General features: G+C 40.1%; 2 protein-coding genes across 5 annotated transcripts; one reads left to right on the forward strand and one right to left on the reverse strand.

Annotated features, from left to right (window-relative positions):
- The first annotated feature begins 264 nt into the window (after window positions 1–264).
- On the forward strand, window positions 265–17,506 carry sec16a (SEC16 homolog A, endoplasmic reticulum export factor). 4 transcript variants are annotated; one of them, XM_017407797.3, is made up of 32 exons: window positions 290–389; window positions 2,301–4,624; window positions 5,234–5,773; window positions 5,928–6,079; window positions 6,600–6,688; window positions 6,849–6,966; window positions 7,138–7,336; window positions 7,667–7,850; window positions 7,972–8,114; window positions 8,390–8,451; window positions 8,785–8,923; window positions 9,023–9,265; window positions 9,351–9,448; window positions 9,534–9,615; window positions 9,731–9,848; window positions 9,956–10,067; window positions 10,173–10,278; window positions 10,449–10,589; window positions 10,707–10,820; window positions 11,103–11,304; window positions 11,398–11,861; window positions 11,949–11,993; window positions 12,854–13,018; window positions 13,101–13,175; window positions 13,277–13,333; window positions 13,422–13,542; window positions 14,065–14,202; window positions 14,355–14,437; window positions 14,610–14,681; window positions 15,095–15,154; window positions 16,026–16,094; window positions 16,188–17,506. In XM_017407797.3, the coding sequence occupies exons 2-32, from the start codon at window positions 2,375–2,377 to the stop codon at window positions 16,260–16,262; spliced, it is 6,516 nt and encodes a 2,171-aa protein (XP_017263286.1). In that variant the 5' UTR covers window positions 290–389; window positions 2,301–2,374; the 3' UTR covers window positions 16,263–17,506. The 4 variants fall into 4 exon arrangements, with proteins under 4 accessions (XP_017263284.1, XP_017263286.1, XP_017263283.1 ...); XM_017407795.3 differs by having other exon boundaries at window positions 265–349; window positions 2,301–5,773; XM_017407794.3 differs by having other exon boundaries at window positions 2,301–5,773.
- Window positions 17,507–17,751: 245 nt separating this feature from the next.
- On the reverse strand, window positions 17,752–22,154 carry LOC108230899. Its single transcript, XM_017407527.3, has 6 exons — window positions 21,743–22,154; window positions 21,503–21,617; window positions 20,842–20,954; window positions 20,176–20,275; window positions 19,903–20,015; window positions 17,752–19,807 (listed from the first exon to the last, which is right to left on the reverse strand). The coding sequence occupies exons 1-6, from the start codon at window positions 21,828–21,830 to the stop codon at window positions 19,698–19,700; spliced, it is 639 nt and encodes a 212-aa protein (XP_017263016.1). The 5' UTR covers window positions 21,831–22,154; the 3' UTR covers window positions 17,752–19,697.
- Window positions 22,155–22,311: the final 157 nt, after the last annotated feature.

Consider the following 22,311-nt stretch of genomic DNA (forward strand, 5'->3'; position numbering starts at 1 on the left):
TGCTCCATCGTGGGCTGAAGTGCACTGAACAGACAAAAAGGACTAAAATTGAAAGACTTTCAGAAAGGCCTTTCAGCATTTCGTAGTGTTTGTAATGTGTATTTAAAATTTTATCTACATTGGGATTCCTCAAACAATCATTTGTTGTTTGCTGTAGCCCAAATAAATCTGCTCGTTAGTTTTTTAATGGACAATAATTGATTTAATAACGAGCAGAGGACTTTAAATAAACCCCGCCCCCTTTTACGTAAACGTTGTTTGGGCCGTGACGGTGCTTGTACACGTAGCCTAGTAGGATGTGTTCATTGAAGATGGTGGCGGTGTGTCAGACTCACTGTCCTGGACATTTGTAAGAATTTATTTATATCTGTACACATTTCCAACATCGGGTAAGCATAAATATACAACACGGATGTCAGCAGTTTACGCTAAACGTTTAAAGATGCTGTTCTTAAGCGGGATTAAACTGTTACTGTGTGTTTAGCATATAGGCTAGTTAGCAGTAATGCTAACTAAGCAGTGATGCTAAGGCTAGCTGACCAGGCAGTGAACCTGTTAAATTACGCTTGTCGAGTGGCAAGCGACGTGTAACTTTCGGTGTGTTCCTGATACTGCGAAGTTGTTACGAAAACGACAACGCTTTCGCTATCTCACTTTATTCCGTGTAAGATCCGGTAACTTAAGATGACAGTGTTTTGCTGTTGAAGACATGTAACGCAATGTAGCGTTCCCGTTAGCTGCCGAGCAAGGCACTCTGGACTCTTGGTCTCTTTAGGCAGCTAATATGTAACAGTAACTTCATGTCGAACCAGACCAAGGAGGGTTGGATTGAGTTGCATAACAAAGTTTCAGTTCTTAATCAAAAGTCGTGAGTTTACGTCTAACTTTTCGTGACTTTTTTGCTAGTTGTAATGTCGATACACCGCTATCGTTAGCTTACCAAGTTGACACAGCTCCTGATAAATTTATAACCTGGTCGCTTGAAAGGTCTAGGATCACGTATTGATCCTTATTTAGCTTTTCAGATTCTCGTAGCTCCCCTGAACTTGCAAATCACATGTAACGAATATCAAGATTTCATGTAGAAAACATCAGAGGTCATAAAAGCACACATCTTGTACTTTTAAGTTTCGCTATTGTAATGTCCTTTAAATGCTTAATAGTAAGGGCCCTGTCCTGTTTTGTCGTGTGTTGACATGAGCAGATTCAAGATGATTGCATCTTAAAAAGGACTGATCTACAAAGGGCCTTTTTTCAGTTTGTTTGGTCTGGTTGTCACCAGGGTTAACTAGAAAAATAATGAAAAGATTTGCCTTTATATTTTTTTTTACCAAAGGTCAGCCATTCTCCAGTGTAATAGTGATCAACTCTTATAATGATCATGATCTAGGTTGATATTTTTTAGCCTTTTGGTGAAGTATGTAAATTTAAACTGCTTCCTGATTTCTTTAAAAGGGAACCAGAACATTGAAGCTCGAGAGATTTAAAATCTCTTTTGCCAAAGTTGTTCTGACCAAGATTGACAGCTTCTTGATCAGCACTCTGACATGCAGTAATACACACAAAATGACTGAATAAATATAATATGGAATTAACTACAGAAAGATCTGAATTGCATGAGAACCGTAGAAACCTTTGATATCAGAATATTTATTTGTCCAGTGTCAACACAAGTCCTACTCACACGCTGTGTGCACACTGTTTGTGGTTTCCAAGTCTTTTAAATGCTCCTTAAATTCAATTTTAAACATCCTTTTCTCAGTGTTCAATAGGTTTTGAAGATAAAAACACTCAACTTGAGATCACAGATAACTATTTGAAATACTTAATCTGAGCTAAAAATGAGTATTAGTAGTTTTTGAAATAAAACAATTTGCTTTAAAAAATAATTTCTTAAATTGTGATTTGCTTTATTACAGAAATATGTTGCCGACTGGAAAAAATTGCTAAGATGTGTTCAAATGATAAAGTTTCTGTTTAAGTCTGTTTGACAAATTATTTGACTCAGACCAGGTTATGTAGGTATAATTGTTTTCATTAATTACTGATGAATTTTGTCCATTGAGGTGCAGTAATATGCATAGTAGCAGTCAAAAGTTTGGTCACATCTAATAATTTGTTTTGAATAAGTAGGTATGTTTTCAGACCTTTGATTTGCACTAACTGTAGTATTACAATCTTAGAGCTGATGTAGAAGTTGCCACGTTGTGCTTTTTACACAAATAAAGGTGTGGTGAAGTTCATTAAAAGGATATATGTAGCTTTTGTGAACCACTCCCTCTTGCTTTTTCTTTATGCAGCTACGTCTGACTTCAGTCTCTTCAGTGACGTCCTTTAGAGTGACCTGGTCCTCGGACCTACCGGCTCTGCAGACATGCAGCCCCCTCCTCGGGCTGGACCTCCAGGAGCCTCGGGGCCCCCTCCCTCTGGACCCAATATGTTCCGCAGGACGAGGCCTCCGAAGCACGCAACAGCAGCAACTGCCACAATGCCGCCTCCTACCCAGCCCATGACAGATCCTTTTGCTTTTGGTAGAGCTCAGCCGCCTATGGCTGCAGGTGGTCTTCCAACAATACCGAACAGTAACCCTCCCCAAATGCAAACCCCACCTGGCACCATTTACTCTCAACTTGGCCCTGGCCAGCCTGCACAACTACCAACACTAGACGATGTTCCTGCTGCACCGACTGGTCCCCCACTGCCCTCTATGCCTGGGGTAGCTTTGTTTAACCCTCATAGTTCTGCATCCTCTGGGATTTTCCCAGCACCAAGTTCCACAGGATATGCATCTTCTAACAGCGAACAAGATTATTTTAATTCGAGACATCAGACACCAACCACTTCCACAGAATCACCACATATGGCACCACATATAGCACCAACACCTAGTGAGGCACATTTTAACCAGGAGTTTCAAGGACAGCCTGCTTTTCATCCTGCTCCCTTTCAGCCTCTTGCCCCCACTTCCTCGTCTGCCCAGTGGGTCCCTGATCATGGAAGTCGCCCTCCATCAGTTCAGAACTATTTCCAGCCAACTAGTGATCCTCCAGTACAGCCTTTAAATATGACTCCACAGACTCAGAAGTATCCTTCCCACAGCCAGTCACCTCATCTCAATGCCCCTACACCTCCAATCCAACCTGGACACCCTCACAATCAAGCCTGCCTTCCCCCTCAAAACCCTGTAACACCCAATAATTCTGCGTGGCCTGACCCAAATGGACCCCACCAACAAAATTCACATTTCCAGAGTTACTTTAATCAAAGCTCTGAGCCACAGGACTTATGGTTTAACCAGCCTCCACAGGACTCAGGTTATCACCAAATGGGAATTGGTCCGAGCCATCCTCAACCGATTGCAGACTCTGCAGGATATCAGCATGTTTCCAACACTGGGCATGGGCCAACTACCAGACCTGGGCCTACTTCTGATTCTGCCTCAGATCCATACTCTCAGGAGTCTGGTTCACTTTCAATGTTTTTCAAAGACAGTGATGTGGAAAATGAGGAAACTCTCTCTAGTGAGAGAAATAAGGCATTAAATGGTGGTGCTGGATTTTTTCAGCCTCATAGCAACCCACAAGCCCACAGTGGTCATGCAGATACTTCTTTGAATTACCAAGGAGTCTCTGTTCAAGATAATTCACACCTTCCCTATATGAATGAAAGCAGTCCCCTTTCCCAGGGAAATACTCAGAAGCCACCTGATACTCAGTTTGACCATGTAGAGAATCTGGAGTGTGTCCCAAATCAGGAAGTATTACCTAGTGAAATCCACAGCAGTACTGCTGTTACTGCACCCCATGGAGTGGACCAGTTTGAAACTGGGCCAAACCTGGAAACCCCAGATTCAGTTCCACGACCAATGAGATCTGCCAGTGTATCATCCAATTATAGCAATCTGAGCCATGGAAGTGGGACTGGCCCCCGTCGGCACAAGGGAGTTGAAGGCACCTTTATTCAGCAGGAAAGCCCGCGTCTTGCTGATAACGCTAACCCATCTGCTGCTACTGGAGGGTACTTTGAGCAGATTGATTCCTCTCCAGCTGGAGATGCAGGCATGCAACAGAGTTCCCTGGAGCAGATGTGGCCTCCCACACCCAGCCCTCCAAAACCAACTGGCATTTTTCAAGCAAGTGCTAATAGCTCCTTTGAACCCGTGCGCTCACATGGAGTTGGGGTGCGTCCACCTGAAGTGGATAGGGCTAAAATGGTGGCTGAAGGGGGCACCGACACATCTGGCAACTTGGAGCAGCCACCGGATAATATGGAAAATATTTACAGCCCAGGACAGCCTCAGCCTGCTGCTGCTGCTGCTGCTGCTGGAAGTGGAATGCCTCATGTGACACACCCAGTAGTTCATTCTCGGCCATCGTCTCGTGCTTTTGGGGCCAATCGTCCGTGTGAGAGTCCTGCAACCACTTTGTGGGCTCAGAATGACCCTTCAAGTTTGAGTGCTAACATCCTTCTTGCTCCTGCTGCCCTAACAGTTCTGGCTCCTTTACGAGAACCCAGTGCTGATGTCATCCAACCACCAGAAGATGGTCCACTGGACCTGCAGCTTTCACAGAAAATCCAGCCAACTTCTCAGCAACACTCAGAGAACTTAGAGAACCCACCAAAGGTGAGTGATTCAGAGCCAAATGACTCTCAAGGCAACCTGGGCTACGCTTCTCTCCTCGTATCTGGCTCGCTTCATCAGCCTGTTTTAATTGCCCCACCTGTATCTAATTACAATGTGATTCCCCCCAGTGCCCCTGCTCAATCATCCACCCAGAGTAGTCATGGGGAAACTACCCCACCTGAGAGATCACTTGCACAGGGACAGGGTGCCAGTAGCTCTCAACCACCTGCTCTACCTTCTAAACAAAATCCACTCTTTTCTTCTGGACCCACAGCTTTCTGTTCTTCAGCTTCTAACCAGGGTCCACTTAATTTGACTCGAGACAAAATGGTTGCAGCAGCATCAGAAGTTGCAACTCCACCGCAGCCTCAACCAGTCCATCCTCCTCTTTCAAGAGGCCAATCATTGAGCGGAGACAACCACTCTGCTGTTCATGTTAATTCACAGTCTTCTTCTCTTGTGACTGCTTCTGTTTCTAATCATAATCGGGCATCAAATTACGAACTGCTTGATTTCTCTATGCACCAATCACATGCCCGAACCCAACAACCTGACCAACCTTCTTCTCTACATGAGATGCCACAGTCTAGTAATGGATTTTACCTGCAGGTCACCAAAGATGCTCAGCAGGGAGCAAGAGAGGGGGGAAATGCCTCTGTCCAAACCTCAGCTTCACTACCTACCCCACAGGTACCGTTAGTACTCTCCCAAGCAGGTGCAGTCATGCAGCAAACTCAAAATGAATCTTCTCAGACATCAGATTCTCAGGCTGCACAACAGGGACGGAAAGATGTTCCCTCTGCTCCTGTGAGTGGAGCACAACCTCCTCCTGGGCAGAGTTCAATGTCCGCACAAGGGCCGACTGCAGGAAGTGCTCCTACAACTGCTTACCCTCCTGGGCCTCAAGGGCCAGTACCCCCTGGTTCTTCCCACCCAGCTTCAGCAGAGCCACCTCGACCACCTTCATCAGCAGGCAGCCATCAAGGTGGCTATGGGCCTCCTCCTCCTCCTCCTCCTCCTCCTGGGCCAGGACAAACGTATAGTGGTTATTATGGTAATTATGGAGAATATCCGGATAGCAGAGGGCCGTATCCTCAAGGCCAGTACCCACCCCCACATGGAGACCCCAGAGCTCAGCAATATTACCAAGTAGGTGCCAAGTTTCTTTTTTTTCTTTGTGATTACCTTTAATGCATTTTTTTGTGTTGTTATGCAATCAGCAGTTGTGCTTAGAGAACCATTTATGAGGAACTGTGGTCATGTTCGTGTGGGTTTTCTTAATAATTTTTTTTTTTCCTCCCAGGATAGTGCATACCGGGGCAGAGCAGATCCCTGGTATGGCAGATATGATGGGCAGAACCCAGGTTACCGTGATCCAAACTATCAATACAGAGAACCACAATCCGATCGGCCCAGCTCAAGGGCTAGTCAGTACTCTGACAGACCCTCATCAAGGTTCGTGAAACTTTCAATAACCTAAAACTTTTATATTTTGCAGTTTATTATCAGTATTTTTTGGTTTAGTTTTTAGATATTCTTTTTAAATGTATAAATACCTTGTGCACCTGACATCCCTGAACATAACCCTTTGATCACCTAGCAAATTTAGGTGTATTTCTGACTTTTCTGACCTCCTTGTTGACTTTTTCAAGTGATGAATGTAGCCATTTTTGGACAAACAGTTGACAGTAATGTTTGTTAAAAACTAAATATTTTCTCCTTACAACAGATACTCAACTAGCAGATTGTAGCAATTGCAGGATTTTGTGTGAACGTTTACCTTTTTCTGACACAACCTGTGTGTTTGCATTTATGCTAGAGTAATTTGAATTTATTGCTTTTTATTTTTACTGTTAAATTGTTTTTTACCCTCACTGTTACTAGGCCTTAAGTAATTACTCTGGGAAAATATAAACTCTGACATGACTTTAAACATGTAATATGACTTTAAATCTTTTTTGTATTTTCCCCAAAGGCAAGGCTATACTGATGACTACCAACGAGCAAACCAAAGTGCCTACAGTGATTATTATGCAGATTATCCCAAACACTATGATTATGGAGGTATGAGCTGCTAGTATTTGATAGTACATTTTTAATGTGAATGGTTTTGCTTGCAAATGTTGTTAGGTAATTTGCTAAAAAATTAGCCTTATGTTGTGTTTTTTTTTTTTTTTTATTAATTCTCAATTATCTTATTTTTCCTAATGTTTTCTTTGAAAAGGATACAATTATGGACAATATGACCCACGATACAGAGGATACTATGATCACTCCTATTGGTCATATTACAACGAAGCATACAGAAACAGCTATTATAATCAACAAGCGTATCCTACCAGGTATGCATAAAATACCCTTGGCACAGATTTAATATGAAAATTAAATCAATTGGAACTTTCTACATAAATGAATTAAAAATCATTTGATGTGAAGTAGTGTAAAAACTGTTTATACTTTTATGATGAGTCCTGGTTACTGCTGTTTTAATCACAAAGGCTGTGTACTCGCAGGAAAGAGGGATATGATGACCAGTGGCGCTATTATCCTGGTTACGATGCCAGTTTTGACGATGATAACCAACGTGGCAGAGACCCATATGGCGATGACTTTGACCGACGCAGCGTACACAGCGAGCGGTCCGCACACAGTGTGCACAGCTCCCACAGTCACCACAGCAGACGGAGCAGCTTCAGCTCACGGTCACAACAGGTAAGTTGTCTCCATGTAGTCATTTAACAGGTATGTGATTCTATTATCAGGCTCAGGCACTGCACAGAGATGAACAGAAATAGCCTTTTATGAAGGTATTTCAGTCAATGTTTCTGCTTTCATGGGACTCATTGCCTGTCAAAAACATCTTACATACTCTTTTGCTCCAGCTTTTGTGGGTAGTTATCTATTGAAAACATAGATATATGAAGCTAGCTGAACATATTGTTTTTGCTGTTTGATAACTTGATTGTTTTCGCAACAAAACTTCCAATGTGTCACTTGTCACTTTTGTCTTGCTTATTTATTTGTTTTAATTCCACTTTTCAGAGCCAGGTGTACAGGAGCCAACCTGACTTGGTATCTGCAGGTTATGACACCACATCATCCACTCTGGCTGTGGACTACTCTTATGGGCAATACCCGAATCAGGCTGATGCCTCCCAGAACTACAGCCAGTACCCATATGCTTCAGAGTACACTTCAGACAGTACCTGGGTGGCTCCTGAGCAACGTAAGTACACAACCACCAGTTTCACTTTCCTTTTTTTTAAGGATTATGCATTTCTAAATGCTAACTTTTTTTGTATAAGTTCAGTTAGGTATTTACTGTATGGCTATTATGTTGCCTGTAGCTCCCCCTCGTCCTGCAACCCCAGAGAAGTTCACTATACCCCACCGCTGTGCCCGCTTTGGACCTGGTGGTCATCTGATTCAAGTCCTACCTAATCTCCCCTCAGCTGGACAGCCTGCTCTGGTTGATATCCACAACATGGAGGTACATTTTAATAGATCATGCCTTTTATTGTAGAGAGCTATTCATTGTTTTGTGGAAAGATTTTAAACTAGGGACACATAAAGATTGATTTTCAACACTTGAGGGTTGTAACGTTTGTGTTACATTGTGTCGAAAGCAGGGCTTCCTTAACTCTTTACGTAGGATGCAATCATTATCTCACTTTTAGGCAACAACTTACTACTTTTTAAGTTTTTGTGAAGTTAAAAACATAATGTAAAGAACTTTTCATGTAATATTTTATGGTTATATTTCAGACCATGCTGCAGGACACCTCGGATCAGGCTGAGCTGCGGGTTTTCCCTGGACCCCTTCTTAAGTGAGTGTGTTCTGCTAACTTTAGCACAAATACTTTTCACTAACTGAAACTTGTTAAAAATAACCCAATGAAAGGATCAAGTGATACTATTACTTAATGTTCTCTAATGTAACTTAATATAAAAGAAATATCTGTGTAATACAACATAGAATTGTAATCTGCAGTCACTGAAATGACCATAACGTTGTTTGTTTTCCTGAGAAAGTGGCAACAACATTAAAATGGATCCAGAAAAGATCTGTTTGGTGCATTTGAGTGTTTTGGTGCTAAACTGTGTCATATAAAGGTTAGATTAGTGCTTGTAATCCTAATATGTGTCATGCATGTTATCAGGGAGGAGACCCATAAAGTGGATGTGATAAAGTTTTCTCAGAACAAAGCGTTGGAGTGTGCTCGCGACAACAACTTGTTGGACAGAGAATCTGCTCGCTTGCTCTGGGACTTCATCATGCTGCTTTGTAGACAGAATGGGGTAAGTCTATGCAAATGTAACTGCAAATAAGAACAAAAATATAATTGGGATTTAATAATAATAAAAAAAAAACATTCTTGTGGTTTTTCGTTTTCATAGACCGTTGTTGGAACAGACATCGCTGACCTCTTGTTGAAGGAGCATCGTTCGGTCTGGCTGCCAGGCAAGAGTCCCAATGAAGCCAACCTGATTGATTTTAACAATGAACCTCTTGCTCGGGCTGAAGAGGAGCCTGGAGCCGGGCCGTTGTCCCTTCTGTCGGACACTTTCATGACCGTCCCTGAAAACGTTGGCAAGGAAACCGAACGTTTCAGGGAGCTGCTGTTGTTTGGCCGCAAAAAAGTAAGAACGGCACACGTTAACTGTATGTCAGTCATTCTTCTTTTTGTGCTGTGAAATATTTGAACATGTCTGGTCTGTGGAAAAGGATGCACTGGAAGCAGCAATGAAGGGAGGTCTTTGGGGTCACGCTCTATTGTTAGCCAGTAAGATGGACAACAGGACCCATGCACGTGTCATGACAAGGTAAAGTACCTCTGATTTGAACATTTTTTAAATTTAAAACTAGATTTTCCTCTTTATTCTAATTGTTGTTGTGTATTTTGTTTAGGTTTGCCAATAGTTTGCCTATGAATGATCCTCTCCAGACAATGTACCAGTTGATGTCAGGAAGGATGCCTGCATCGGCCACTGTAAGTTTTTGTTAAAGCTGTTGTCTCCTACAACAGCATTTTCACATCCTTTTAGTGTTCAAACCTACGTGTCCTTATAGCCATCTCAGTCATTGCGTTTATCGTGTACATGCAGTGCTGTGGAGAAGAGAAGTGGGGTGACTGGCGTCCTCATCTGGCCATGGTGTTGTCAAACCTCACTCACAATCTAGACCTGGATACTCGCACTATCACCACTATGGGTGACACTCTTGGTAAGAATGTGTTAGAAATCCAACAACACACACACATTAACAGTATTTATATTCCTAATTATAACTGATTCAGTTCATAACCTTCTTACTTTACTCTGTTTTTGCAGCTTCTAAGGGGCTGACGGATGCTGCACACTTCTGCTACCTGATGGCTCAAATTGGACTGGGAGTTTTCACAAAGAAGAGCACCAAGATGGTTTTGATTGGCTCCAACCACAGGTTGGAACCCAGTAGGAACCCACAAACAGCTTTAATTAATTAAGATTATCATAAAGTATGGGTAAAATAAACCACACTTGTCATTTTCTTTTTTGTTCACATCAGTCTGCCCTTTAATCAATTTGCAACCAATGAAGCAATTCAGAGGACTGAGGCCTATGAGTATGCTCAGTCTCTGGGCTCCCAGCCATGTTCACTGCCTAACTTCCAGGTAATTTCTTATTAGTATTATTTTTAAATGTTGTAAAATGATAAAAAACTACTGCTAAATTCAGTTCTTGAAACATGGTCTTGCTTGCTTTGTCTCAGCTTTACATTATTACATTGTTGTCTGCTGTTGGTATATTTCTGAGGAATAATTTGTTCTTTGTCCTCCATCAGGTGTTCAAGTTAATCTATGCATGCCGATTGGCTGAGGCAGGCCTGTGTGCCCAGGCCTTTCATTACTGTGAAGTTATTTCAAAGTCTGCCCTCATGCATCCCTCCTACTACTCTCCTGTGTTCATCAGCCAGATTATTCAGGTTTGTTTTTGTTCCGACTGGAACTTTTCAGTTTATTTCTTCTTTAATTGTTGTTTTCTATAAAATTAGGATAGAATATAATTTTTTTTTGACCGATTTCTCTTCTGATGCCAACAGATGTCAGAAAGGCTGCGGTTCTTTGATCCACAACTGAAGGAGAAACCTGAGCAGGAGTTGTTCGTTGAGCCTGAATGGCTGATTCGCCTCAGACAGTTAGACGGACAGATAAGGGTGAGGAAGAAAAATAGGTTTTGTTTTTTTAGTTGCTTCTGCAAGTCTTAGTCAAAGTTCATACGGAAGAGCATTAAATTATTATATTTTTCTGGAGAAAATAAATTTTCCATTGCAAGATCTGGACTGTAATTCTTGCTTTTCGAGACAAAGGGAAATAATATAATCATGAAACTTAGATTAAGCAAGGGCTTGTATAGATTCCATTTAGAAATGTTACTTATTTTTCAGTAGTTATGTTAACATTAAGTTTGTTTTTTATTTCCTTCCATCTTTTTCAAGACTGGAGTTATCAGTTACAATGAGCACAGATCTACTCCTGCACAGTTTGACGGCAGCAGTGAATGTTCTGACTCGGACCAGCAGACTCCATCTGAACCTTACAGCATACCGCTGGAAGTGGACGGCCATGCTCCCGATAACCCACTCATGAGTTCATTACTGCCAGGGCCTCCACCACAAGGAGTGCAGTTGATGCCCCCAGGTGTGCATGGATGTGTTTTTGTTGTCAAACCTTTGCTCCTTTATATCTCTCTCTGTGCTGCAAAGTAAACTTGATCTCTTTTGCTTTTCTCAGCTCCCACGTCCATTCTTCAAGACAAGATGGCTCCTTCTCAGTTCTTACCTCCTAATGATGCGCCACAGTTCTACCCAGTGCCCCCCAGTGGACCACCAGGCCATGTCCCTATGCCAGGATATCATCCACAAGAGCCTGGCATGGCCCCGCCCCCTTTTCTGCCTCAAACTGAGCAGTTTGACATGTATCCAGGAGCCCATCAGCAGCAGCATTTCCCTTCTCCACAAGAGGGCCAAATGTCCCCACGCACACTTCCTTCGCAGGTGCCACATTCACCTATACAGATGATTCCCCCGCCATTACAAATACAGCAACACATGCCGCCTTCTCCTGGCCACTTGTCACCTATGGAGCAGCCTTCCCTGGTCCCCCCAGAAATGCACGGTGTCCAACAAATATCGTCGTCCCCACCCAGGAGCTCCTACACACCTCAGATGGACTTGTATGACCACATGGCTAAAATGGTAAGTATTATGCTCTAAAACACTGTCCTTCTGTTTGAGGGCATGGCACAAAAAAACACTTACTCTGTTGTCTTTTTGGTACCGCAGGGTCCTGGAAGAACTCGAACAATTTCACAATCTTCAATGCATATGGTATGTTTGTGCGCTCTGCCAAAAGTGCTCACATACAGTACACAAACAAGCCAAAACAATGGACCCATCAACATAATAAAACGGCTCTGAAATGTTGACTTATGTACGTTACCTCTAAGGTTTTCCTGTTGTTTGGCAGGAGGATATAGGCTGTAAGCCCCTGTTCAGATCTAGGACTGTGATATTCTGGTTACGATATTGCTACTTATATTCATGTCAGTTCAGTAGGTGATCCTACAGCAGGGGCAGATTCAGCACAGGTTGCATTCAGACTACCAAACAATGTGGATTAAAGGGGTTTAGACTATCTCTTAAAGTGGTTTGAGTAAAAAATATTTTCAAATCATGTCGAGGCTGTTTACACTTGTATTTAGCACTATCTGAATGCAACCTGATAGCTAAGGATGGATTTTACCACCAGGTATGAATGGGATCCAAATATCTTAGATCTTATGGTTTAAGGTAAGGCCACCATGCGGCAGGCTTTTGCGAGTGTTTTACTTGTATGTTGGATTAAAGGGGGAATCTAAAGTATGCAGGCTGGATCAAATTATTATGATCAGGGGGCGAGAGTGTGTCTCTAGTCCCCCGTCTATCAAAGATCTTTAACAGAGATGAGACAAACAGCCATGCAGGCGCACAATCCTGTTTAGAACACCAATTAAATTAACTTGAAAATGTTTGAACTGTGGGAGAAAACCAAAGTATTCAGGAAAAACCCACACAGAAAGGCCTACACAGCTGAGATTTTAAACGGAGGGTGTCCTTGCTGTAAGATGGTTAACACGCGTGAAAGTGTTGACTATGCCACTAAGCTGCTTTTTTTAATTGTATTCTTATAAGCATTTTCTGTTGTGCAGGCATCAGGACGCAGCTCTCGTAGAGCTTCGGAGTCATCCACTCACTCTGGTGGAAGAGAGCGGAGCAACTCTGCTGTGAAGCAGGTCTCTCCACCTCCTCCCTCTATTCCCGAGCAGCCACGCAAAGAAGAGGCCAAGAAAGCCAAGAAAGCCTCACCTGAAAAGGTTGGCTTTTTACACCCAGGCTCTCAGATCGTGTCTGTGACCTTACTGTGTTATTTTAATTTTTTCTTTTCTTTGCACACAGAGTAAAAGTTGGCTATTTTGGCCCTTTGGAAAGAGGAAAAACGAGGCGCACTTGCCAGATGACAAAAATCCCTCTGTAAGTTGCTATATTTACATGTATTACTTCCTCACCACTTTGCATATAAAAATATTTTGTTTTCAATATGTGCTTTTAATGGAAACATTATTCTTTGTTAGATTGTGTGGGATGAACAGAAGAACAGATGGGTTGACTTGAATGAGCCAGAAGAGGAGGTCAGTAATTGTTTTACACTGTGTAAAGGACAAGTCTGAAAACATTAGATTAACCAGTTCTGGTGGCTTTTCTCATCTGTTCTCTTAGAGTAAGCCCCCTCCTCCACCTCCAACGGGTTTTCCCAAGATGCCTCAGATGCCTGGTCCTGGAGGGCCCGCTGCTCCGCCGAGTAGTGGTGTTCCTGTCAACATTTTCTCCAGGAAGGCAGGTAAGATGGGGTCGATCACATGTGGATCAGTCGAAACAAACACATTGTTTGACTGGTCATAATTGTGAGAAAAGCGGAACTACTCGAGGCATGTACAAAAGTGTATTTACAGATATTTTCAATTTAAATTATATAGGTAGCTAATGATAATAAATGTTCCTCTTTTGTAGTAACATTTAGATATTTCTACTTTTAATATAATGGCCCAAAGTTAATCAGTTGGGGGAAAAAACTCAATTTAAAATGCAATTTCTATTATTTCTCTATATATTTTTTTAGCAAACCTAAACACTTCATTCTATTTAGCTATGCTTTGATGATCATGTTCTTAGCTAAAACACTAAAATTAGCCACAACTAGGCCAAATTTGATCAATTTTTTTTTTGCTTCTTGTTTCATGTCAATATTTTATTTTGAGGCTGGTGTCAATTAATACAGATGACATGAGAGTTAAAGAGTGCATCAATAGTTCCTTCTTTTTCAGTTGTGTTACTTAAAACCAATGTATTCCCGTCTCCTCAGGTACCAAGAGCAGATATGTGGATGTTTTGAACCCGAGCAGAACCGTTAAACCAAGTGGAGGCGCCCCTGCTCCAGTGGACATCTTTGCGCCTTTGGCACCAATGCCCATGCCTGCTAACCTGTTTGTGCCTAGTTCAGGTGTGTGGCATGGCATTAGAATAATCTGTTAAAAATGTTTGTTTTTTTTTTTAATGTCTGTCTGGCGTATCAGGGATTTCTGTCTGATTTGGAAAATGAGGCTACAAATCAAATTAAAGCAATAAAACTACTTTTCTCTCTTCCCGGTGAAGCTCCTGACGATCATCAACCTCTGGAGGGAAGTGAAGGAGGAAGTCAGGAGCAGAATTCACCAAACTCCACTGCTGCTCCACAGGTTGTGTAGTATCGCTTGTATTGAAAGCTCCACGTTGTGACTTTATTGCTAAATTGAAAAATCTCATTGCACATTTGGTGGTTTGTGGGTGTGATAAATCCAGTCTAGAGAAAGTACAAAACTAAATTTCAACTTAATCAGAATCTCCTGTGTTTCATTTTAATCTGTTCAGATGTTCAACCCGACGTTGTTACCGCCAGCCTCAGAAGGTCCTCCTTGTCCTGATGGTTCTCAGTCTGGGGAGGTAACGCTGATCGTTTCCTTTTTATTAACTTTTGCTCTAGTTGCTCTTCATGCCTCCACTGAAATATGATGCTTGACAACTACCAGCCAGCCCGTGCAGCTTATTTGTTAATTAATGTAAGAGGAAGGATGCATGCATGCCAACTTAAATTTTTTCATCTTTCATCTGTCTCATGCTCAGTGAATAGTTACTACAGTTTCTTGTATTTTGTAATATATTTCACTTTCGTTTTTAGTTTAGTTTTTTTTTTTTTGTCCAAGAACCACCACTTTTCTAACGCTGATTTACTTTGTTTTTACTCTGAACTGTTGACTGGTGGAAGCAGATCTAATCAAGTGCATGAAATCAATAATATGGGTTTACGGTTATCTATTTTCTGTTTCCCTCCTACATTTCCCCCCCCCTCTCTTTAGCTGTCACGTTCTAGCTCAATGAGTTCTTTATCACGCGAAGTGAGTCAGCATTTAAACCAGGTATTTCTAGTCGGGCGTTAAGTAGCTCGTTCTCTTTCCTTCCCGCCTTTCTTCTACAGTAGTTCATCACGTGGTCACCATCACCGTATCTCACCGTTTACATCCTAAAGCTTGTGTTGTGCATCACATCCACGCCTGCCTGCTCCGCCACCAGCTGTCTCCAGCATTTCTAACTGAACTCTTAAAAAAAATAAAATCAAATAAACTGATAAAAATCGAACAGAAATGGATGATTTTTTTAGTCAGTTCATTCTGTGGAAAACAGTCTGTGTTGTTTTACCACAGTGCTGAAAACTGTCCTTAACGGATGATTTGAATTGAATAATGTATGAAAACAACTTTGCCTCAGGGTTTCTATAATCTCATAACCCTGGTGATTGTATTTATTTCCTGTCAAAGGACTGAACTAACATCCCCTGACTTTGTTAGACAGATCTTTTAGTTTGAAATCAAAGTTACAATTGTACAATTAGCTGTACTTTGATTTGCTAAATAAGCATTTTGAGCATGATAGACATTGTGCCAGCCTAGTTATAAGTTTTTATAAAGAATAGAGAAAGAGTTGTATGGAAATTTACTTTAAAGAGCCGAGTTAAGCATGCTGGAGGCAGTTACAAGTTGTCTCAGGAGATCAGTCTCGCTAACCTGGCAGCTTGCATGGTTACTAAACCCCAGTCGTGTTTTGTAACGCTGCCTCACTGTGAAGCCATTCGGCATTGCTTTTTCCAGTTTTGCCTGTTTTTTTTGTTTGTTTTTTGTTTTGTTTTTTAAATCCCAGAATGGCATTGGTCACGTATCCTCTTTTGTTCATCTGCTGTAAAGTTACGCTAACCTCGTAGTCACTGTAATCCGTCCACTTCTCATTGGACAGAGTCATCCTGCCCAGGGACCTGCACCCACCGGAGGTGTCACTTTTTATAACCCTGCACAGTTTGCACAGGTGCGGTCACAAAACGCGGCGTTTGAATGATTCTCCAGTCGCTCGTGTTTCTGCCGCCTTGTTCACTTTGTGATTTTTCTGTCTTTGATCCAGACAAGTGCACCGTCGGGAGGCGGACTACGGTCTGGCCGTTTAGGCGGACAGCGCCAGTACCCAGCGTTGAAGTAAACATCATGGAAGGAAAAGATGGCATTACCATCCTTGTTGGACAAACATGTTGCCTAGGAGGAAATGAAGCACATGGACATACTGCTCTCTGTCTTAAGGACTTTTCCTTTTGCCTTTTACATAAGAGGAGCTTCATCCCATCATGTTGGTCTTCGTCCAGCAGTTTAACCACTTTTCTTCATTTTTTTTATAGGCCCAGTAGGTGTCACTGGTGTAATTATTACGAGCACAGTGTGTCCTTAAAGGGCTTATTCCTGCAGCCGAACAGGAAACCTAGTTGAAAAATTAATGTTATCATGTGCTTATCCATGATACACAAACTGTATGTTATGTTGACATAATTTAGTGTACAATAAATGTGTTGCTCTACTAAAGCTGCCAGCCTCCCCTTAAATTAACACTGTTAGCAAGATCATCACCCTGTCGTCTTGTTTTACGCTTCTGTTCGTCTGAGGTCCAGATGTCTGATTGGGTGTGTGAAGGATGGAACGAAAGTTTTACTTTCACGATGTAGACTCGTATGTGCAGCTTTTTTTTGTTTGTGTTATCTGGAGGTGGCGAACTCTGTCAGTAGTGCTTTGTGTTGCTGTGTTAGCCTTTTCTTTCAGCCGCCCTCCTAGAAAAGGAAGCATGTTGGACGAGACAGAAAAGTGTTAGGATGCTGCTCGTTTCAGGTATTTATTTAAATGACCTTTTCTCCCCTCGTTAGCCATTCGCTTTCAAAGATGTGTCAGGGTCTTTCGTCGACATCTATCTCCAAACCTCTGAGCAGAGAAGAAGCGAAGCAGCGGCGGTCGGAAAGCAGAAGCCAGGATTAAAGATGCTTTTAAAATGATAGCGAAAATGAAACTATCCAAATATTTGTATATCAGATTGATTGTATTTATGAAATGTAGGCATAAAAGAAGTGTGTGTGTGCGTGTGAAAAGCAACTAATTTTTTCAAATAGGCTTTGACAAAAAAAATGCATTTATGAGTCAATAAATTACAATCATATTCTTTGTATTGGCTGCTTCTGCATACAAATAAACCTTTAAATTGTAAACTGAGTTAGTTTTACTCTAAATATGTCTTGTCGATTACTGGTGTTCTTAATTTAGTCATTTGTCATAATGTTACTCATTAACTTTGTTGACAGTTTGATTTTTAAAGATCAGGTTTAGTTTCTCATGTAGAATTGACTAAAACAACGGATGGAAACAAATAGTAATAAAGATATTTTTGCTCTGTGTAGCGCTTTAAAAGGCATGTCTAAGGGTTTCATTTATTACATAAAATAATGTTTTTAGTATTAAACTTTCAGCATGTATTTTACTTCTCCAAAGTGAATTGCACTGTTGAATTTAACCTAAAAGTGTGATCAGATGAAGACACATATGTCTATGATCAGATGGCTTAGTGTTTTTAAGTCTCAGGAAGTGGTTTGATTATTTTGATTGTAAACAAATAACATGGATTTTTTTTTTAAAGAAATAAGGTCTTGAGAGTCTTGTTATTAAATGTACTTTATTTTGAGCATTTTTACAATAAGTAAGAGTCAGACAACATATTTCACTTTATTTTAAGGACAAAAACACTTAACAAAAATAACTGAGGTCCATCATGTTTAAAACAAGTCATAATGAAACTGCAGTTGGCACAGATGAATTTATATAACTGAGTCTAAAGCATGAGTCTTCCAGTTTTTATGTATATTTTAGGATCCAAAAGTCAATAAGATATGATAAAAGGGTTAGGACACATTATTTCAGTTGAGGATTTCATTATTTTACCATTAGCACAACTTTGAATGGAAGAAGAAAATAAAAATACAAAGTAAACACTGACAAAATATTTATTTTTTATTTCTAAGTGTAATGTGGACTGATCACAGTGAAACACTGTTTCTGTTCCTGGCTAATAACTGTTAATTTCCCAACTCCTTGTTTTTTAAAATAATATAAACTGCCCAATTTTCCTTTTATACTTCGCTTTTGTGGCTTACAAAATAATTTTTTGACAAATTTTTATTATCTGTATTGTTTAAACTTATTTGCCATGTTTTGAAAAGTAATTTTTTAAGACTACAACTTTGGCAAAGTTCCTTAACTTACTTGAGAATAATTAGTTACTGGTATTACATCAAAAAAATGCAAATGTGTAAATATATTGTCAAAGCACAAGTTTCTGGATCAAAATAGGTTTTTCCATTTTTTTTACTTATGAAGGATTGGGAAATTCACATTTTAACCCAGGAACAAGAGGAAAAGTGAAATTTTATTACCTAAAGTAGATTTTTAAATATGGAACCAGTCATTAACCAACCCCATTTCACATACATGATATCTAATATATGATAAAGTGTAAATAAATGCTAAACAAGGTTTGAGGTATATCAGAAATAGTCTGATCATTAGATAGTTTTAGGAGGTAAATTAATCATTTTAACCTTTGAGTTGAAAACGTAAAGAAAATAAATAAATGATAAAAACATTACAATTAAAAAAAACAATGTATTTTTTTGAAAACACACATTTATACTTATCAGGATACAGATTTTTAATTTGAACTCTGCACCGGTGTGACTAACAGAAAAACTTTATCAGTCTCCAGTTTTATCCACTTAGGTTTTCTTTTTTTAAATCACAAAGATTTCATTTCGATCAATATAATATCACAGCTCTACAGGGTGTGTGTGCAAAACCCAACAACACTATATTTTGTTTTTTTGTATATATGTATATTTAGCATGCATTGTTGAGTAGAACCACATTTGCCCAGTTTGTTAAGTCTGATTTTTTCGTGATAATAAAACCACATATACATAAATAAAATACATTTACAGCGTGTTTGAAGATTCTGTCATCCTGTAAGGTAAGAGGCAGAGTTTTGCAAAGTGTAGATGAGAACTATGAGAAATTAGCTGTTGAACAACATGATCAGTAGCTGCAGCAGCAAAGACACACAGTAATTCTTCTAAATATCTATATAATCCATTCAGTTATTTTTATCACATTTAAGTTAGTAAACACACTGAGCATCATTATGCATAATTTGGTGTCTTTTTTATGACTGACTATTAAGTATTATAGTTGACAGGATTTAAAGGTATGTTTTTTTTAAAGATCCTTAAATAAAAACTCTCCCTTGTGGTTTACAGTAAACAGTTTAATCAAGTAATAACCGATCTCTTGTTGTTAAAGTACTTATGGATCATTATTTTTCATTAGCCACTGAAATGTATTCAGTTTATTGATCTCAGAAATTAAAGTGCAACATTAATTGTGTTTTCAGTTCGATGATTTCTTCCAAAACTCCTCAATGAACGTCTGTTCATCCTTTGTCCACTTCAGTCTGTTTAAAACAAAAGAGTCTCACCAGTTGTACGATTATCAGTCACTGACTGGTAAACGTTACGTGTCATTGGATGTGTTTTCATCGACTGTTAGAGAAGGCTCAGCTTTGGGTATCCAGCACTGCTTGCGCTTTTTGAACAGCGACTTCCAGCATCGTGGGGTCACCGAGCAGCTGTTGGAGTGCCGCCGAGTCCATCTCCAGAAGCATTCCTGTACAAATGGAAAAGTACTGGGCTTATAAGGGTTTATCAACACCTGGTAAAACCCTATTAAGTAAAAAGAAAAGGAAATAAGTGTAAGTTTACCTGTAATGTCATTTGCGTGAAGTGGATCCATCTCCTCCACCAGTGAGAAAATCTTTTCACCCAGTTTCTCTATGTCATCAGTGTCACTGACATCTGTCTCCTCCACATTTTGTCTGAAAAGAGGCAGAGACTTTCAATCAGTCATTTACATTAGCTCTTCAATACGTTCTAATGTTTCAGAATTCACTAAAGGCAGGCTGCAAATAAATTGACAGAAACAGAAAATGATTTCAGTAAACAATGTTATCCTGCTGACAGTGCTAAGTTACAGACTCTTTCAGGGTCTTCAGGGCGAGATTCACATGGTTCTCCAGAAGTTTAGGGTCTGACAGAAGGTGTAAAACTGCATCTTTGTGCTGCTCCAAAAGCATTCCTACGAGCAGACAGGGACTTGTGTTTTAATGCAGGAACAAATTACTCATCAATATCATTAATTTATAGTTATGGAAATAAAAACCCAAATGCTAAGATTCTCACTGACTAGTGTTTGCTGTCTTCATTATATGTAACATTTGCATCTTTAACATGTCAGCATGCTAAAAATGAGCTTGAACCCCAAAATAGCCAAGTCTAATAAGAATATGATTGTTTTTGCTGTTATTTTCACATATTTGACTTGTTCATTAGAGGAAAGGTAAAGAGACCATCAAAGCTAGTGAGAACAGTCAAAACTGTACTTTTGGTAGATTTTATCATTTTTAAACTTGAGAATATCAAAGCAGAGATGTACCACAAATAAAAGGTCTGCTCAAAAATTGCAGGTGAAACTCGAAAGAAACTAAAGATAAAATCAGCTGTCTTATTAAAAAAAAATCTTCTCCGTGATATAAATAGAGATAAAAGTTAGCTAGAAATGTTTTCAAACTTGTTGAGCAATAAAAGGGTAAAATCCCATTGTCATCCATTTGAGTTTATTGAGTGTGAGGACATTACACTCACCTGTGATTTTCTGTGAGTGGCCGGTGTTGTAAACATCCACCAGCTCAAACAGCTGCTCCCCCAGGGAATCCGAAGACACTGAAGCATCATCCTCATCTTTAAATGTTACCTCGCTGCAAAGAAGCGCAGTAACTTCAGAATAAACAACATGAAAGGGAATGTATTGCTCAAATAAACCCTATAAGTCAGTTATGTGAAGACGCTAAAATGTAGCCAAGGCCAATTGGGCAACAATATGAAAAGAAGGCAATTAAGATAAAATAAATACAGCCAGGTCAGTGATGCAAGATAAAAGACTTAAAAAATTCAAAATTTAGACTTAAAAGTAAAATGTTGTGTTGACAAAGTCAGGTGATATGCTCTCTGATCCTGTTATAAATTAAAGTAATTTAACAAATGTCTGTAGAATCAACATCCTTTTCTTAGGGCTTTGGGATTGCAAAGACCTCAATCTGATTTTCAGATTATTTAAACTCACTACCAAGAATATAAAGTGATACAAACCACCACTCGGTATGGTAAATATCCAGGCATTTATTTTACACTAATTATCACTCTAAATATACAGCAACTATCTTCATCTATTTACCGCCCCAGTCCTTTTTTAGTTTCAGCCTCCGAAACCACTATCACTGCTATAACTTCCTGCTGTTTGCTCTACCTGGATTTGTGAGCCAGCTGCAGAGCTCTGAGGGCTTTCTCCACAGCTGCTGTCAGCATGGCCTCATCCTGCAGCATCTGGCTCAGCACAGGAGCTGGCAGCTCCAGCAGCATGCCTTAAACACACAGTCATGCTCCAAAACATTGCATTCATGACAAATTGACTGTCACATTAATAGTATTTATCTATTATATGAAATAAGGTGGTTTATTATAGCACAAAACGGAACAGGGCCCTTACCTGTGAGTTTTCCAGCACTCTCCTTATGTTTGGGGTAAATCAAATTGTACAGTTGTTCACCAACCGACTCCAGATCTTCTTCATCCATGCTTAGGTTTTGTTTTTCACATTTAAATTCCGCCTTTACCTGTCCGAATGAATCAGACTTCAGAATGAGAAGTTTTCCAGGTAACTTTCACCTGAGAACTTGTAGCTTTTTTACGTCCTCGATCCATCAATTTAACCGATATACACCAAAAGCTATTCAGAAACAAGGTCTAAAATAGTAATTTGCTCTAAACCCATCATCTTATTTACTCTGCGTTGTCTCTGAGCGCTTGTGTGGTGATATAAAATGACACGCTATTTTTTTGACTATATAAAAGATATTCCTCTGTAAACACAAGTCGCACAATAATGACGTCAGATTTTTAGCATCGAATTAGAACGTGTCCCTACGCTCTTAGTGTGAGGAACTAGTTTTCCATAAAGTGAAACAAAACATTTAGTACAGCATTATACCAATAGGTTACAGCCCTAGGGTCAAAAGAAAAATAAATATTGTAACATATGTATGCACATCTACGGAT

The sequence above is a fragment of the Kryptolebias marmoratus genome, linkage group LG14, assembly GCF_001649575.2.
Source record: "Kryptolebias marmoratus isolate JLee-2015 linkage group LG14, ASM164957v2, whole genome shotgun sequence".
Taxonomy (NCBI): domain Eukaryota; kingdom Metazoa; phylum Chordata; class Actinopteri; order Cyprinodontiformes; family Rivulidae; genus Kryptolebias; species Kryptolebias marmoratus.

Bases quoted from the DNA above. Each gene is read 5' to 3' on its own strand.
- LOC108230899 (XM_017407527.3), bottom strand. From the start codon at position 21,830: ATGGATGAAGAAGATCTGGAGTCGGTTGGTGAACAACTGTACAATTTG. The intron at 21,618-21,742 runs GTAAGGGCCCTG...TGTGTGTTTAAG, and splicing joins GAGTGCTGGAAAACTCACAG to GCATGCTGCTGGAGCTGCCA. The intron at 20,016-20,175 runs GTCTGTAACTTA...GCCTCTTTTCAG, and splicing joins GCCCTGAAGACCCTGAAAGA to ACAAAATGTGGAGGAGACAG.
- sec16a (XM_017407795.3), top strand. From the start codon at position 2,375: ATGCAGCCCCCTCCTCGGGCTGGACCTCCAGGAGCCTCGGGGCCCCCT. The intron at 9,266-9,350 runs GTAAGAACGGCA...TCTGTGGAAAAG, and splicing joins TGTTGTTTGGCCGCAAAAAA to GATGCACTGGAAGCAGCAAT. The intron at 10,068-10,172 runs GTTGGAACCCAG...TGTTCACATCAG, and splicing joins TTGATTGGCTCCAACCACAG to TCTGCCCTTTAATCAATTTG.